General features: G+C 34.9%; 1 protein-coding gene across 3 annotated transcripts in view; it reads left to right on the plus strand.

Annotated features, from left to right (window-relative positions):
- fcho2 (FCH and mu domain containing endocytic adaptor 2) overlaps positions 1-19,631 on the plus strand; it is a 47,365-nt gene that overhangs the window by 6,008 nt on the left and 21,726 nt on the right. For all 3 annotated transcript variants that reach the window (XM_084412920.1, XM_084412918.1, XM_084412919.1), the window contains exons 2-8: positions 3,950-4,041; positions 7,564-7,638; positions 8,353-8,494; positions 10,622-10,774; positions 10,896-11,000; positions 12,055-12,153; positions 15,901-15,997. In XM_084412920.1, the coding sequence (XP_084269046.1) occupies positions 3,950-4,041; positions 7,564-7,638; positions 8,353-8,494; positions 10,622-10,774; positions 10,896-11,000; positions 12,055-12,153; positions 15,901-15,997 (763 nt within the window). The remainder of the gene's footprint in view (positions 1-3,949; positions 4,042-7,563; positions 7,639-8,352; positions 8,495-10,621; positions 10,775-10,895; positions 11,001-12,054; positions 12,154-15,900; positions 15,998-19,631) is intronic.

Genomic DNA, 19,631 nt, shown 5'->3' on the forward strand with positions numbered 1-19,631 from the left:
ATTCAGAAGGCCATAAAGGACTCAAAGCTGTGGTGAAAGGGATTCAGCTGAACTTTGACACTCTCTATGTCTAGATGTTTTGCTCTGCTCGTTGTTGATTTACCATACAGTATTTGCTCTCAGATTGGCAGTGTGATTTTCAGTAACTGAGCTACTGTAATGGGTCAAATCAACCCAATTTCGGAAACTTCCCAGACTCAAATTTTTAATTTTGTTAATATTTTATAACATAAATAGTGATGAAAGCCAAAATATTAAATGTCATTGATGTATATTTACTTAGTAATCCACTATTTTGTAGAGGGGGGGGTCAAAATGACAGTTTTCTCCTGAGATTTGGAGGCAAATTACAGGTGGGTAAAAATGACTTTTGAAAGATGGCAGCATCATTATTTTATTTTTACTTAGAGATTGGTAGGTCTTTTAGTAAAATCTGTTTACTTTAGCTAACTGTGTTGCAGTATGCCAACGGTGACCGTTTGAAAATGGAAAAAAATCACTTCTTGTGTTTTTTGCCTCAGTTTTGCATGCCTGTAACCTAAGAAGTATTAAAGATATCTTAATATTCTTTTAGAATCTGGTTCTTAACAAACTTTTCTTTTGTTATCTTCATTTTAAAGGTCCTGGATGGTTCAATGCCAGAGATATGGAGATCTTAATGCGGCTCCATGAGTATATTGGTCTGTTGTACGCATTTACAGTGGTCAAAAAACAAATGTGGGTCACTTTGCATACAGCTGATATTTTTTTCTTTTAAAGAGGAATATCTGAAGAACAAATAATGTTGAAACTAGAAATGTTTCTACATTTCTACATAAATAGTATGTACTTGAATGTAGGCCTACTTCAAATACATGTTTGTATTATTGAAATATTATTTTTCCAAAGTCTGCATGCCTGTAACTTAAGAAGTATTCAAGATACCTTAATATTGTTCTAGATTCTCATTCTTGATAAACTTTCCTTTTGAAATCTTCATTTTCAAGGCCCTATAGTTCAGTCCCATCTATAGATATGGCGGTCTCAAAGCAGCTCCATGTTCACATTTACCCAAATTTTACCCATTTTCAGTAATCGTAAACCAAATATGATTCACTTTGCACACAGCTGATACTTAATGTATTTAAAGATGAATGTCTGAAGAATAAATTATGTTTAAACTAGAAATGTATCTTGTTTTCCTCTATCAAAAGAGCTGCATACAATATAACTCTAAAAACCAAAAATCCACTGAAAATGGAGCAGCTCTAAATATTCACTGTGTTATTAAATTAAAGATAAAATATGATAGAGCAATAATATGATCAATGAAAGTAAGAGTAGCTCTTACAATAAATTCAAACAAATATTTTTGAACATATTTCACATATGAACATAAAACATATTTAGGCATGAAAATAACTGCAGGAAATGATTCATATTGATTTTGATTAATATTCTTTTGGTTTCTCTGCACAATATTTAAAAAATGCAATGAAATACAGGCAAATGCAGAGTGTGTGTGCTTGCAGTCAAGGTCTTTGCATACAATCACGGTACTGGGAACCTCAACCAGTTTGTGAAACCAGTTGTCCGATTCAATCCAAGCACAAATATTTGTACCTTCATGTCTTGTATGTTTTGGCTTTAAAATATGAATTCTATTTGGTTTGTCCCGAGCCAGATTGTGGTTTAAAGTTAACACCCTCACAGAAACACAAACATACACAAAGGCACAACGCACCACATTAGAGTCAGCAAGCATTTTCCAATGCTCAATTTAGCAACTTCCACCTACATGTTTTGTTCCTCATCCACTGTATGTCTGGTCTTTATCGAACTTCTCTGAACATCAAGGATTTATAGCAGGTCAGGCATAGTTTTGACAATGGCATTGTGAGTTACTGTGAGATTTGGTTTTCAGAAAATAAATGTGATAGTTATGTGGCCTTATGTTTGTACTTGAATAATAGATACTAAACACAGCATGTCATTTTCTGTGGCTTTGAAGCAGTTTATGATTGGTTGTCTATTGCTAAACATTTTGCTGTAACATTCGGCACATCGTTTTACTGTTTACATTTCACATCACAAGTGTAAAACGGTGCTTAACGCAAGGTTAAAACTAGCCTTTACCCGTGATTTAAAAAGAGTTTAACCCAAGTTAAGTGTAGTGTCATCATGTTAAATATAAAAAATCAATTGAAAAGGATTAAACTGAACAAAACAAAATGACAGCAAAATTTTGTGTGACGACAATTTATGACTGGACTTGAGTTTAAAGATTAGGCACAAAAAAAGTCATATAAGCTGCCTGGACCAATCACAGAACAAACTGGCATGCAAGGAGCAGACGCCCAAAGCATTTTCCTGAGTTTGTTGTTTTTTTCCTATATTGTATTTTTCAGTATCACTGCATTCCTCGCCTCGGTCACTTCTGTAGCGCTTGGCTTTCCCGTCGCTGTTCTTTCAACACACAATTGAACAATCACACAGGAAACACACACTGCATTATATTTGCTTTGTCCACAAAAGCTGATGTGGAAGTTACACACAGTATAAAGCTGAGATGAGAGCTGCTCATTCTGTTTATTAATCATGTTGTTGATGTGTTTTTGCATAGTTGGTGATCATATCAATCTAACATGCTTTTCTAGATTCTTCTCTGAAATACTCCACCAAGCTGCTTTTAAAATGAAAACTGGCGTGAATATATTCTGTACACTGTTCCACCACTGATATTTTTTTTTAGAAATTGCTACTTTTTTTTAGTCAGTAAGATGCAGTAAAATGATCAAGAGTGACAGGAATCAAATGTTCTTAAATACTGTTCTTTTGAACTTTCTGTTCATCAAAGAATCCTGAAAAATATTAAGCAGCACAACTATTTTCAACATTGATCATGTATGAGAAATGTTTCTTGAACAGCAATTCAGCAAATGATTTCTGAAGGATCATGTGACATTGAAGACTGGGGTAATGATGCTGAAAATTCAGCTTTGTCACCACAGGAATAAATGACAAGTAGAAAACGTTGTATTTATTAACATTATTATATTTGAACATTTCTATATTATTTTAAATTATAATAATGTGTCACAATATAACTGTTTTACTATATATTTTTTTAATGCTGCCTTGGTGAGCATAAAAAACTTATTTCAAAAATATTTTAATAAATAAATGACCCCAAACTTTTAAATTGTAATGTATAACTACAATGGTTATGAATAGATGGCATTTTTCTTCTTCTTGTGCTTTTCTTTAAATAACTGGTTGAACTCTTGTGGTGTGCCAGATATCTGTGTTTTCACAGTTGGCTTTTGAGAAATGCTAATAAAATAGCTTGCAATTTAGCTTGTTTTGGGTTGGTTCATTAATCTGATGTATTAGAGCATATGATTGATTATGTCTGTTGATAGACAACAGATACGTTTATAGTCACTCAGAACAGATATTCTGAGTGTGTGTGTGTGTGTGTGTGTGTGTGTGTGTGTGTGTGTGTGTGTGTGTGTGTTTCTGTCATTACAAAATTAGAGGAGGGATCAGACCTCACTTCAGATCTGAATAATGCATTAGTTTAGTGCTTGCATTTTTAAAACTCTGATATTGGACACTTGTAGCGGCATTGTAACCATGGTTGCTATGAAACCCTTTGCACAGTTCAGATCAACCTTACAGCACTGACGTTCTCTCGAACGGGCAAAAATACGGAAAGTATGTTGCGGATGAACATGGTGGACCAGTCTGCTTTAAGAAGCCAGCTAGATGCCATTCAGATCATGGCAGCAATGATTGTTGAGAAACCTAAAGTGGTAAACAGATGCCAGCATCAGTGATGACATGCAGCCTGGCTCTCTTTCTTAACATTGCCTCTTGTTTTGTTTTGTTTTGTTTTATTAGAGAAAAAATATAGTTATGTTGATCAAATGCAGTTGATTTTTAATGAATTTATGTTCTTTTTTGGCAGGGCGATAAAAACAATGGATTTGATGTACTGTACCACAACATGAAACATGGCCAGATATCCAGCAAGGAGCTGTCAGACTTCATCAGAGAAAGGTAAAACTGTGTTTTTTGTTTGTTTTTGAGGGGATGAGAGGAGTTACCTCAAAGTCTAATGTTACGTTGTTCATTACAGCCTGTCATAACTCAGACATCCATCTTTTCTAAAAAATGCTCGATGTTAGCAGTTGTTATTAAAAATCGTTTTCGTTCATTGATATAAAGTTCAAATCAAATCAAATATTAGATGAAAAGCCTAAACTTAAACCAAATATAAATGTTGAAATTTGAGATGTTGCCTTGACAACTAACTAAAATAAAACCAACAAAAATAAATAGCTAAATGTACAAAACCAAAAGGTACAAATAAATGAAAACTGAAAATATAAAATTAATTCAAAATATTAATAAATACTATAACACTATATAAATAATACAAAAATTAACACTGTATGTGAATTATGAAATCACCAATCATATACTCACTTAACACAAGAAGCAAAAAAATTTTTTTTTTCTTTTTACTTGTCCGACTCATTTTTATTTATTTTTTTACTGCAGAAACCACATTTAACCTGATCCAAATCACATGTCTGCGGTTCAAAATCGGATAAAAATGTGATATTTAGAAATGCTCATCTGTCTTAACAGTGAGACCTGATGCCTATACCATGAAGTCGGTTTAGGTGGATAGACAGGTATGCTTAGTTTGTGCCAACCCCTGGGTTTTAGGCACCATGAAAGTGGCTCTGCTTTCTCTCTGTGTTCATTGCCGAAGTAACTTGCGCTCCACGGCTAACCTGCTCCGGGGCAGGTAATGTTCCCGGGGAAGAGATCTCAAACTGAAATTCAACCAATCAGCTGTGAGCAAAGTGACACATGAGCAAAGTGCTCTCCCAGTTTAAAACTAGATTAAAGACGCATCTCTTCAGCCAGGCATTCATATAATATTTTTAATCTTTCAGTTAAATCCTGTCTCTAGTTCATAAACGCCAGAGGAGAACTGGCCCCCGACTGAGCCTGGGTTCTCCCAAGGTTTTTTTTTCTCCATTGGGTCATCTGATGGAGTTTTAGGACACCATTAGGTCACTTGATGGAGTTTTTCGGTTCCTTGCCACTGTTGCCTTTGGCTTGCTCAGTTGGGGATATTTTGGGGATATTTAATTTGATTTTATCAATCAATAAATTCCACTAGAAACAAACCTTGTTGTATTATTTTAATTTAATACTGTGAAGCTGCTTTGATACAATCTGTATTGTGAAAAGCGCTATACAAATATACTTGACTTGACTTGACTTGACATTAAGGCCACTATGTAGTAACAGTTTTTTTTAAAGACAAAATTATCTGGCTATAGCAATGATTTTTTAAAATTTATTATTTTATATGATTTATATAGGCTATTATTTATATAATTATTATACCCCTAATCCATTACATGTGCAATTTTAGCATTTAGTTTAAATGAATATAAATATATATACAGATAATATATAATATAAATAAGATTTGGAATCAGTAGATAAAGCTTTAAAAATGACTACATGTGAGCTTACATGTTCGAGTCTCTGTATACCCTGTATAATTATATATAGTATCTACTATATAAACTATCTTCACAACTTTCACTTGCACTGATAATGTTGTAAATGCTTTTATGTACTTCATATTCTTGAGTCTCTTAATGTTCGGCAGAAGAGAGAAATGAATCTTGTTGATTTTCTCATGAGAAGTGAATTGCAGTTTTGCATCTTTCAAGGCATGTGATGGTCTGTTCGCTGCTGATGCCTGAGTTAACAGAGAAAGCTGATGATCAGCGTCATAGTACCAACAAAGCCTGATTGAATTGGTTTGGTTTGGTTTGGTTTGGTTTTGTCAAATCAAAACTTATTCTGTAACCCTGAGTTTGATTGAACTTCATGGTACGGACCCCAGAAGTCAGGTGTTTTTTTGGTAGCAATTAGGGATCTGACATATTATGTATCTTCATACTAAATGTGCAGTAGTGTCTATAGCTGTGTCATGCACTTATTTTTGGTTACTCTTACTCCAATGCCTCTGTCATTCGAATGCTGATTAGTGTATTTTATACCGGAATTTTGATGACACTGTCTGAACAAATTGTGTACAGTCATAATAATTTAATATATTGAATTTATTGAATACAGTACTGAATAGCTGTTAATACTTCAGATCTTCTTGTTCCAAAACATGCACAGTTTTGTCAGATTGTTCACCTGTGAAAGGGCTGAAGCTCTGCTAGAAATCTTGCTTGTCTTACACAAGCATGACGTGTCAAGGGAGTAAAGCTATTCAGGTGGAAACTATTTTAAAACTTTTCTCACAAAACCATCCAAATGGCTTTCAGGAATGCTGCAAGGCCTCCAAAAGCCTCGGCATCCATCACACGTCTCACCTGCTTTAACGGTCAAAGCTGCGTTAAACTAACGGAAAGAATTCACACTCTGATAAATTCACCGTCTCATGAGCTCTATGCTTGACAGAGGAATTTTGCGGATTCATAATACCAGTGCACTTTGAGGCCATTGAAAGTTTTGTGCTGATAGATATTGGGAGAGGTTTCCCCTCAAATGGATTGTGTCTGTCTCCCCCTTCTGGACACAGTGTGACATTGTAAAACAGTACCCAGACTAATTTGCTATTATAAATCTTTCTCTTTTGACACACAAAAAGAAGACCATAGCCATAGATTTCCAAAAATATCCGGGCAAGTGTCTGTAGGGATATACTACCAATCAAAGTTTTGGACAAAGTTACACTTTATTTATTTATTTACTGTTTTTCAGATTTTGGAATAATAGTTAAAACATTATGACATGAAATAACACAAATTAATGTATGGGAGTTATGCAGTGACCAAAACACTCTGGCCTTCTCTCAAACATCATCCTGAGATTTTTTTATTTTTTGCTGAAAAGTGCTGAATGAGTTTTGCTGAGCACATGCTCTTCTGCTTTTTAAAAACTAAAAATCTTTTTAGTTTTGTAAAATTAATTTGCATTCACAATTTATGTTTGTCTACAATACTAATTTCAAACAAGCTTTGGATCAAAAGGTTAAGATCATGACATTAATTTAAGTGTGTAAACCTTTGACTGTTATTGCATATGTAAGCATCACACTTTCACACATATATGTATGTTAACAATTGTGTTTTTAATACAGACAGATTGTCTTTCTGTTTGATTTAGTTCAAGTCTTCTTTTCTTCATGTGTCCTTGACGTATTGCACAAGCTTTAAGAGAATTTAACTTAAGTTTGTTTGCTTATATGTAGGTGCATCAGTGTAATTTGTGCAACTCTTAGATTTTCTTTAAATCAGCTTTTTTTTTTTTTTTTAACAAAGCACAATTAATTATGGTACCTATTGAATGCAAGTATATGTAAATGTTTGTGCGAGTGAAAACTGAGAAGTATTGTTAAAGGATATCTTTGTAAATAATAATGGTAACACTTTACAATAGGGTCTCATTTGTTTACATAATAATCAGTGACAGCCTGTCATTATTTGGATTTGATTGATTATTCACACATGGTTTTCTCCATTCTTGTCTCAGAGCCACCATAGAGGAGACGTATTCAAGATCAATGACCAAACTGGCCAAGACTGCCAGCAACTGCTCTCAGCTAGGGTAAGTGTGTGTGTCTGAGGGTTTACAGGACCAGTGGGTTCATTATGAACACCATTTTAATAATGTATTTATAATGAGCTGGAAAACCCGCATCATTTCAATGTCTCTCAGGCTTTATTCATGAAAGCCAAAGTTCATTACCTGCAAGGAAAGAAAATGAATACCCACAGCTGCTCACTCACCTGCCTGGAACATTTGTGAATCTTTATTCTATATAAACTTTATTCTGGCAAGCTTGCTGTACTTTCCCTGCTAATGGGAGACATATTGCCAATCAAGCGAAACTTCATAAGCTACTTCAAAAAGATCTGCAGGAGGAAAGCAATTAACTCATTGTTATTGCTATTATGGTCCTGAAATAGCCAAAGTTTGTATAATAACTATTTGCAAAATATGCTAGATGCAGTTGTGTGAAATGAAAGCTGGCTTTTCACTAGCCTGCGGTGCTTTATTTCAGCCGAACATGATTTTCACCACCCCACCCCCCTCACATATCATATTGTCAGTACCGACATTATAGTGTCATTAAACCTTGCACAGAGCTGTTTCCATTAAAAACAACCAGGACCAGAAGATAAATCTGATATCGAGACAATAAACAGACCTTGGTGTTAAATCACAAATCATGTTTAACACATTTTAATGTTTTATTTGAACAAAGTGCGTTGAGTATAATGCACTGAGAAGAAAATGAAATGGCCATTTGTTCCACAGGACGTTTGCGCCGGTGTGGGATGTGTTTAAACAGTCCACTGAGAAACTGGCTGCGTGTCACATGGAGCTGGTCCGCAAACTGCAAGAGCTCATCAAGGAAGTCCAGAAATATGTGGAGGAACAAGCCAAAAATCATAAGAAGGTATGGGAGCTGCCGTCATCTTTGGTGTTTGATTAATATCCATGTAGGTTTTTGCTCATAACATGCTACATAGCAAAGTATGAACCCAATTTCTCAGCTAAATGAGTCTGTGGTACACATGTCATTCTTAAAAAGGTCAGAGGTCTGGTATGTAATCGCTGTAAGATAAAACTTTAAAGGGGTTTTCTGGTGAATATCACTCTCACATCCACATTTCAAAAACAGACTGAGGAGTATCATATGAAATGGAGATATAATTACATAATAATAATAAATAAAAATGGTCTCCTGTATATTCCACTATTAACTTCATGTCTCTGAAATGTTTGTGGATGTCTTCCTCGTCCTCCCATGGAAATAATTTGTCAACTATTACTATTATTATTATTATTGTTATCTCAACAAAACCGGGGAAAATTACAAAAAATAGTAATGGATGGTCTCTAGATAATATTAATTGATATATACAGTATCTACACCTCTCACATTTCAGCAAACATTTTAGTATATCTTCTCAAGGGACAATACTTTTAGAGTAGTCAATGTGCTGCTTGTATAGCGGAATATATATTACTGTCCTCTGAAAATAACTCAACATGATACAGCCATTATTGTCAAAATAGCTGCCAACAAAAGTGAGTGAACATGTCAAACCTGTGTCCAAAGTTCAATATTTTGTGTCAGCACCAGTGTTATCAAGCACTGCCTTAATCCTCCTGGGCATGGAGTTCACCAGAGCTGCACAGGTTGTTGCTGGGACCCTCTTCCACTCCTCCATAATGACATCACGGAGCTGCTGGATGTTAGACACATGGCGCTTCTCCACCTTCCGCTTGAGGATCACCACAGGTGCTCAATAGGGTTCAGGTCTGGAGAAACACTTGGCCACTCCATCACCCTCACCTCAGCTTCCTCAGCAAGGCAGTTGTCATCTTGGCGGTGTGTCTGGGGTCGTTATCATGCCGTTCGGCCCAGTTTCTGTTTTCAGCTTCAGTTGACCTTCCGCTTCTGCAACCTCTAAAGCAATGCTGGCAGCACTCATGCGTCTGTTTTTTGAAGCCAGCTTCTGCACCTGACGCACAGCACGAGGACTCAACTTCTTTGATTGACCCTTGCGAGGCCTGTTCCGAGTGGAACCCGTCATGGAAAACCTCTGTATGACCCTGGCCTGTACTGTAACTCAGTTTCAAGGTGTTACCAATCTTCTTATAGCCTAGGTCAACTTTGTGGAGAGCAACAATTCGAATTCTCAAATCCTTAAAGTTCTTTGCCATGAGGTGCCATGTTGAACATCCAGAGGTCAGTATGAGAGAATTGTATTTAAAGCACACATTTTAACTGCTCTAATACAAGATACACAAATTTGTATGGTCCTGTCAAGCAGACAAAAACATGACCATGATGAATAGGAGATGTGGCTTTGCATGGTTAAATGACGTACAGCTATTATCACTTAGGGTGTGCTCACTTTTGTTGGCAGCTATTTTGACATTAATGGCTGTATGTTGAATTATTTTCAGAGGACAGTAAATTTATACTGCTATACAAGCAGCACATTGACTACTCTAAAATATATCCAAGTTTCATTTCTATAGTATTGTCCCTTGAGAAGATATACTAAAATGTGAGGGGTGTACTCACTTTCGTGAGTATTATATTTATCAAATAATAATAATAATTCATAAACTAATCATTTATTTATATATAAATATATTAGATAAATAAAATTATTATTATTATTACTTATTTATTATATGTATTATTTGTATGACTGTGATAAGTCTTTTTTATGAAAGGAAAACAGGTTTCTGTTTTTTTGTGCATGTGCAGAGGAACAGTGTTTGATAGCTTACACAGTTACAGAGAAAAAAAAAACATGACGACTGGGCTGATCCTCTTAGTATTTACTTTTTTCCTCGTGTTTTTTGTTTGGCTCTTTAAACTTAACGCATTTGTGTCTGACTCTTTGATTGTGTTAGCACCTTAAAAACTATGTCCATTTCATAGCTAAAATGACCATTGTATTACATTCTAAAAGCAAGACATTTAGGGCTGTGAAAAAAACATAATTTTTTTTTAAAGATGAGAATAATACTCAAGTTCTTTCTGGTTTCTCTGGCTTTCTAGTCAAAGGAGGAGGTGGCGTCCACTCTGGAGGCTGTGCAGAACATCCAGAGTGTGTCACAGGCCTTACAGAAGAGCAAAGAGAACTACGTCAACAAAATGCTAGAGCAAGAACGTATGCGCAAAGAGGGGGCCACACAGAGAGACCTGGACAAGGTACACACACAGACTTGTACATACATGAATGGCAGCCCAATAGTTTGGAATCTGGAAGGTGTTTGGAAGATGTCTGAATGTGTACATTTCTCTCTGTCTGGTTTGTGTTATTTGTTTGTAGGCTGGATTGAAGGTCAAGAAAGCCACTGAGTCCTACAAATCATATGTGGAGAAGTATGCCACTGCGAAAACAGAATTTGAGCAAAGAATGACAGAAACCGCACAAGTAAGATGTTTGTTGGGGTTATTAGAGTTTTTATGCAGCTTGATCTGAATTAACACACGCATACTATTATACTAGCAGCCTAGTGTATCGTAAAAGGTGTAAAGATTAAAAGGACACATCAATTTAAAAAAAAATTATGTTCATGGATAAATCATTTATAATAAATATGGCAATATTCTATGAAAAATAAGAATTATCAATTTTGATTGTTTCACTTTAAATTAGTAACATTTATATTTAAGATTATTAATCATTTTAATTGAATATTTTATTTAAAAAAATGTTTTTCTCAAAATTATATTAATATTGTGTTTAATTTTTTAAGTTTATTTTATACATTTAATTAGTAAATAATAGTTTTAATTTTTATTAGTAGTTTTTAATTATTATATTTTAATTGTTGTCTTTGTATTATTTTGTGGTACACTATCTTTTTTTTTACCTCATCATACTGAAGACTTCAAGCTCACATCTTGGGCTTTAAATTCAGTAGCGCGGTCAGGAAACACTGTAGCCCCTCACCCATCCCGCACATACACACTTAATTTCCCAAATCAGAGCCACAGAGTCCTCAAACATACAAACCTTAAGCTCTTTATTGATGTTTCCTTACATGATCCACACACACATGCACAAACACGTTTTTTCCCTGTGGTCACACATGCTCTGACTTATGCTGTCATTATCTTGTTTCCGCTCATTTCCTCGTCTTTTTCTCCTCTTCCCCTTAAATCTTCTAAAACCCTACTGTCAGTCTGAGAGGAGCATAAACAGCAAATCAGGCATGCAGCCATCCTTGACACACACACATCCCACATGCACGCATACATATTCATTTTCAGTGTGTTTGTGCGTGTTACACGCTTAGCTTCTCAGACCACCCAAATAGGCAATTCATAGAACATTTTCTGGTCTGATTAAGTATCATTTCTAACATCTGCTTTCAGCTTCACATTTTGAGACCGACTAAAACTAGTATCCAGTATTATCCATTTTTAAACTGCTTTTGCACTGTTTCAGAAAGAAGTTATTTAAAGATTGTGTGTGTCTACAGAAATTCCAGGGCATTGAAGAGGAACATGTCATGCGTATGCAGGAGATTATCCATTCATACTCTCAGTCTGTTGAAGAGACGCACATACAGATCGGAGAGGTGAGCAGACAAACATGCACACGTTATTACTACTGGCAAAATGTTATTTCAAGATGTTGCCTGAACTCATTTGCATCGTTACCAGACACTTTCTTAATCTAGGAAATTATCCTTTAATTTATTTTATTACAAAAATGCACACACACACATGTATATATTTTATATATATATATATATATATATATATATATATATATATATATATATATATATATATATATATATATATATATAATTTTTGTAAAAGATGCTAACAACCTGCTAATGTCCTGGGAGTTTTTTTAATTATTATTATTTAAGTCCTAGAAAATCTATTTTGCTAGTTGTCTAGAAAAAATGATTTAATCTGTTAGAATTTTTATTATGAGTCACTTAAATTGTTTTTATAAATTCTTAACCAGTAGTCATGAAGCAACTGGAAAAAATTATGAAAATTCAGTGGCGAAAAGGTGTGGGAACACTGGATTAAGCCTATGAGATCTGGCTGTTGCATCATCTTTTAGCTGTAGAGGGCGTCAGAGACCCGTAGACATACAGAAGTCAAACAAGCATGAATGAACTTCGTAATATAAGGCTGTCTGATCAATCTTTCCTTATCTATCCTCAATCCTATTGCCACTGATTCAGAGAGATTTATAACATTTGTATTCCCTGTTATTCACTGAAATGCACTTCCATGCTGAATGCACACAATCTCATTCCTACACACCCACAGCAAACGATCTCTGTTAGGCATTTACTGGTTATTGACCACAGAACTATTGCATGCTCTGGTTTGGGCTTCATCCTAACCACACACTCACTTGTATTCAGCTTGAGCCTGAAAATAAATAAAATTTGAGGGTTTTTTTTTTGCTGTTGTTTTTTACTGTGGTTATTATGGTTATATTGTTTCTGTGTGCATAAAAATGAATTAAATCCTCTTTCAAGTGCACAATTTACTAATGCAAAAGTTGGTGTCACTGTTCATTTGTACATGTGTTTTAAGAACTCAATATAACAAAGGGTTCTAGACGTGAAATGACAGAGCAAAAGATGGAACAATGGCATGTGTCTTTGAAAGAAGAGAGAGGCTAAAATGTTTCATGAAATTGTGCATAAACCTTTTACAGACTGAACATTAGCATGTTAGTTCACAGTACATTAACTAATGTTAACAAAAACAATTTTTGTTTTTAAATATGTAGTAGTAAATATTGAAATTAACATTAACTAAGATTAATAAATGCTGTAGACGTATTGTTCATTCTTAGTTAATGTTAATTAACATAGTTAACTAATTAAACCTTATTATAAAGTATTTACAATTATTTTTTATTTTTCCGTTTTCATTTTGACCTTAAAATAATTTTGTTTGTAATTTTTGTTAGTTCTCTTTTAAATATCTATATCTATAAAGTTTTAATAAATTTGTATATATTTAGTTATTTTAGTACATCAAATTAAACTAAATGAAAATGGGAAATATTGCCTTGGCAATTAGCTGAAATAAAATAAGTTTTATTTCAAGTAACACTAGCCGCGTTTCCATTACCCTTCAAATTGCGCAAATTGAAATTGCGCATTGAAAATACGATCAATGGAAACACGTCAATTTCGCAAAAACTCCCATTTGTCGCAAAAAAAGTTTTTGCGCTCGCATGAGGTGGTTTTTCAGCCAATTCGAAAAAGGAATATTTCGCAAAACTGCAATGGAAACAGTTTTTGCGCATTTACAGGTCAGCTGACGTAGATGACGCGGTGTGTTTGGACAGAATACGAGACAGAGTTCTTTATTAAATTCATATAAGACAAAAGAATGACAGAAATACTGGATTCTAAACCTCAAAGAAATGCCACAAGCAAGATCTCGAAGCAGATAAGAGTGAGAAAAACCCAGAAACACCTCATATGTGCCGATCACAGTATAAGGTTCTTTCCTTGACATTAATGCTTGGATAACACGCCTACGTTTACTTCCATTAATAATAATAATAACGTCTAGTGCGGTACGTGGCTGTGATATATTATATATATATATATATATATATATATATATATATATATATATATATATATATATATATATAAACTTACCAACGTCCGTTGCCATGATTTTTGGAATGACTTATCGCGAGAGAAAAAAAGGACGTTTTAGTCGCATAACATCGGTTAATTGAAACGCCGTCATTTCGCAATAGTTTTTTGTCGATATTTAGAAAAAATCGCAAAAGTTTTGCGCAAATCTTTAATGGAAATGCGCCTACTTTTTTGAACACTTTTTTCAAGTAGGCCCAACAAAACTTTTTTTTTTATGGTTTTAGTTCTAGTTATATATTAACCATTTTTCAGAGCTGGTTGGTTTGGTTAATGGTTTAGAAGTCTTTATTGGAGTTTTTTTTTTTTTTTTTTTTAATTGCTTTGGAAAAAAAATACTTGAACCTAGACCACTTACAAAGTCTGTGATGTGATTCTGCTTCACAGCGAGCATCATGAATCACTTCCCTTTCACCCCTCCTTAAACTAAAGTATTTGATATACGCACAACTACACATGCTGTCAGTCAGATCCTCTCGTGAGATGGATGCTAAATCAAATTTTTACGAATTTCTGTATGTTTATGACATGAACTAGAAAATCTAATGAACTAGGAATACATCAACTGTAAAAGGAAAGCATTGAGTCAGTGGTGGAGACATTGCATTTGTCGCCATCCCTCGAGGGCTATAAAAACAAAGACAGTCAAAGTGGTCACCTGAGGAAATAATGTCACATCCTCATTGCGTGCACTAGCTCTCAACCTTCTCCTCCTCCAGATCCTTGATCTTGCTTGCATGGGATACGGCTCAAGCGCTGGTAATGTGATGAAGCACTGCCTGAGAGTGAAAACAATTAGAGTCCAGGTTTATGATCATAACACATTAGGTAGTTTATGATCATAAGGCCTTGGTTTCTAGGCCCCCTTTGTTCAGTGTTTCAGAGATGTGCTCCTCTGTTGCCATTGTTATTAAAATAACTGCTAAAGATGATTTAATTCAGGGATTATCAATGTGGTGTTTTTGTTCAATTGTAAGACAAGGTGCCCAATAATTGATTGAGCCTAGGGAACAGGATTTTGCAGTTTAATACACTGCTGTTTAAATAAATATGATATGTTTAAATAATTATATATTATGGCAATAATATGTTCAGAGATGTTCACGTTTCAAATTTTCATACTAGCTTGTATGTATGATTTGCAACATAAATACCTTGTTATTTAGCGTTCACTTCATGCTATGATTATACTATCAAATGGCATAGAGTCCGCTCTGAAGAATAAGCAGTCCATGACCTATTTTGACCGGTCAAGTGGCTTCAGACGCAAATGCTGCCCTCCATTAACAGTCTGATGCACTTTTGGACTTTCTTGGCTTTTTAATTATATCCTTTGTATCCTTGTATAAATGGCAAGGAATAATCGTACATGTAGTCTGTAGGAGAAACCCTTTCATTCTTCATTATTGGGATCATGTCAATCTTTGTTTTGTTCAGACACAAATGTGAGGTCACAATAAGGTTCATTAAAATAATAATTTTAATCCAAATTCTAACAGTATTTTGACAGACGGTTAATGTTAATTTCACATGCATTAGTACTTTTACTAAACATTTATTTAGCATTGTATGGTTATCAAATTCTCTGTTAAGCTGTTAAGCAGTGCAAGTAGTGAAGAAGGGCATGTAATCTTATGCATCTGTTTTTTTTAATGTTTTTTTATTGTAAAGGTGCAACAAGAGTTTGTTAACAACATGGAGAACACTTCCATCGAGAGCCTCATACAGAAACTGGCAGAAAGCAAAGGAACAGGCAAAGAGAGACCAGGTAACGCAGCTAAATCACACACACAGCATTAACCTCTGGCACCAAACTACTTTGCTCTTGATATTTTTAACAAGACTGGTCATAAGTTCATTACCAACTGACCAATTTTTTTTTTTTTTTTGGGTGAGGGATTATAAATGAGTGTTAGGCTGCACTGTAAACACACTAAGAGTATGTTTGACTTGATTGCTGTAGAATAGTGGAGTCAACACTGAAGGATTTGTGGAGCTCTGACCCTTACAGGGGTTTTCAGCCCAGGTCTCAGCCAGCGCTGGCTGTCACATGCTAACGCTAGCGTCACATGCTAAGTGGAATGTCAAACTCGCCCACCTTTACACGAGATTAAGCCACTTGAGATTGATAGGGCTTGACACGGCTACACTTCCCCCTGTGCGCTTGCTATTTTTCCTCACTTATCCCTCCGTGACCTTTCATTTGACCTCCTGCTTCTCCCTCTTTTCACAGGGTGGAAGTTTTTTCACATTTCACATAGAGAATATAATCTTGCTTAAAGGGATACTCCACTTTAAAATGAAAATTCTGTCATCATATACTCAACCTCATGTTGTTTCAAACCTGTATGAATTTCTTTCTTCTGCTGAACAGAAGGGAAGATATTTAGAAGAATGTCAGTATCCAGACAGTTTCTGGTCTCATTGACTTCCATAGTATATTTTTTTCCTACTATGGAAGTCAATGAGACCAGAAACTGTCTGGTTACTGACATTCTTCTAAATATCTTCCTTTCTGTTCAGCAGAAGAAAGAAATTCATACAGGTTTGAAACAACATGAGGGTGAGTATATGATGACAAAATTTTCATTTTAAAGTGGAGTATCCCTTTAAAGCTAAAGGGGCATGGTGGAGTATAATTACACTGGTTTAGCCAGCAATTACGTTAACAATATAAATGTTGTACTGGATTTTGATGCTGGATTTTGCCTTTAACATGGCTTGACAATTTTTTTCCCCACCCAGCGATGTTTCAAAACGTTACTGTGTTGTTTGGGGCGGGACTATACGTTTTATTCATCCAGTTGCAGAGTGTTTGGGAAACCATTTTGAAAACAATAATTTTTCTTGATTGGTGATGCCATTGGCACAGAAATTACACACTTTAGCTGTAATAACCTGTTTTCTTACCACTTTTATATTTACCATATTATATTATATTATCAGTGGCCAAAATGATTATATAAATTATATAAATAATTGTAAATAATACATATATTAACACATACGCTGCCATTTAAAAGTTTGGCGTTGGCCGTTATTTAAAATAATATTTTAAAATTTTATTTCTTAAATATATAATTCTGATATACTGATTTGATGCTCAAGAATAATTTCTTATCGTTATCAATGTTGATAGTTGTGTTTTTTGGAAACGTGATACCTTTATTTTTTGTCTATTTCAAAAGCATTTATGTTAAAATAGCAATCTTTTGTACCATTATACATGTCATTATTGTCAACTTTTATCAATCAGTTTAATGAATCCTAAAGTATATAAAAAACATACTGTCCCCAAACTTCTGAATGATACTGTATGTGTGTGTATGTATATAATATGCCATACACAGGTAGACCAACTAAACCAAGTATGAATGTATAGTGACCCCCAGGGGTCTAGACTAAACCTTCAGGCTTTTGGTTGCCCTCCATTTGTTTTGACAGCAGAATTAATTGAGACTAAAAGCTGTTTTGGTCAACAAAACATTCCTTCCCCCGTATCAAGCTGTTCATTAGGGATTGCGCCGCTGTCAGAGCAATAACCTGTGTGGCACGCTGATGAAATCAGAGCAGCCCTAACCAGTATAGAGAGAGAGAGAGAGAGGTTGAACAAACTTTGTACCACGGAAACAATCCCGAAGTGACACGCTGGGCTGTGGGGAGGTTACAAGAGCAGTTCAGCAATATCCAGCTGGGCTGTGAACTGGTCGCCAGCCAGACACGCAAACTCTCCTCTCTGCATGCTCAACATATGCAATTTTATAAATACATCCTCCGTTAATGCATGACTGCATGCGCCTCTCATATACAAACACGCAAGTGAATGAGCACTCACAAAAGCACACATTTACCTAGCAATCCAAATAAGGACGTACCTTAAACTTCTGTTGTTGTTTTTTTAAATAAACCTATATGTAATTACTAAACGAAAACCGACTTGACAATTTTAGTAACCCTTTTTTTTTTTAGGACATTCCCAAAGGACCATTTTTGTTGGATTTAGCTAAATTCTGTCAACATTTTTCAGCAATGTTTTCCTCAAAGTATTGCTAGAAACCCACACACGCATAAATACAAACACATGCGTTCATGTAAACGAAGCAGTCTGTCTGTTTACATGAATTTAAACAAAACCTAATACCCTTTTTCCAGATTTAGATGGTATTATTGTGTCTAATGTTTGGATTTGTGTGCATAAATATTGTTAGATGGAGCCTGGACGTGTTGTCATTTGCACCGTTCCTCGCCATGCCATCACTTAATTAGATGAAACTTTTCCCTCAGGCCTGCAGCTGCATGGAAATCTTAGAAATCAATCTTCATTGTTCGGGTTTCTAAACCTGTTTTGACAAACTTGCCGAATGTTGTAATGAATTTAAAAAAAATTCAGTTTTGTGCGTCTTTCTAATTTGGCTATTATTTGGAGACTATCAGTAAATCTGATAAAGCCTCAATTTGCTTTGTTTTTGCTTTGCTTTGCTTTTTTGTTCGTTTCGCTTTTTCGCTTTTGCTTAGGTTTCATTTTATTTTGAAGTTGTTTTGCAGTTTTTGTTTGTTTGTTGTTAATTCTATAAATTATATAAATGTTGTTGTTTTTTTCTGAAAGTTTATTTATTGTATATACAGTGCTATGCATCACATAGCCTTCACCATACCTAGAGAATGGCATGGAGTACTTTCCATAAGATCATCTCTCAATGCAAATCAAACCAGCTATTAGGCTAACTGAAATAAAACCATGCCAATCTCTAGGTATGGTGAAGGCTATGTGATGATGTGGGGCTATTTTAATTCCAAAGGCCAAGGGAACTTTATCAGGATGCATAGTATCCTGGATCCATGAAGTAACTGGCCTTTAAAAATAAAAATCTGCCTGCCTCTATGGGAATTTAACATAGGGGTGTCCAGACTTATGCACCCTGTATTTTAAGGAAGAACATTTATTTATTTACGATACATTATTCATTCACAAAGAAAATTGGTGTCCTTAAAGGTTGGATTTTTCCTAATTTTTTAAATTAAGGCATTAAGTTCAATTTCCAAAAGATGATTTTTTTATTCCTCTTTTTAGTCAACTTTAGCATGGGTGTCTAAACTTATGCATAGCACTGTAATTATTATATTTAACTAAAATATAATCTTTGCTATGTCCCTAATAAGACAGTTAGGTTAGTGTGTGTCTTTGTGCGTGTGTGGTTCATGACATCTCTCATCAAATACATTTTGTTCTAAGAGTTTAGTGTGATTTTAATTCAGGTGGGTCTTTCATTATTCATGTGTGTGTGTTTGTGTGCATGTGTGTGAACTGAGAGTGTGTGACCTTTAGTTTTGATTGTGTGATCAGAGATGATCTTAAACAAACAGGAAGAGAGTGATGAGAGAGTGAAGTGATCTGGTGCAGT

The sequence above is a fragment of the Rutilus rutilus genome (assembly GCF_951802725.1).
Source record: "Rutilus rutilus genome assembly, chromosome: 7".
Lineage (NCBI taxonomy): Eukaryota > Metazoa > Chordata > Actinopteri > Cypriniformes > Leuciscidae > Rutilus > Rutilus rutilus.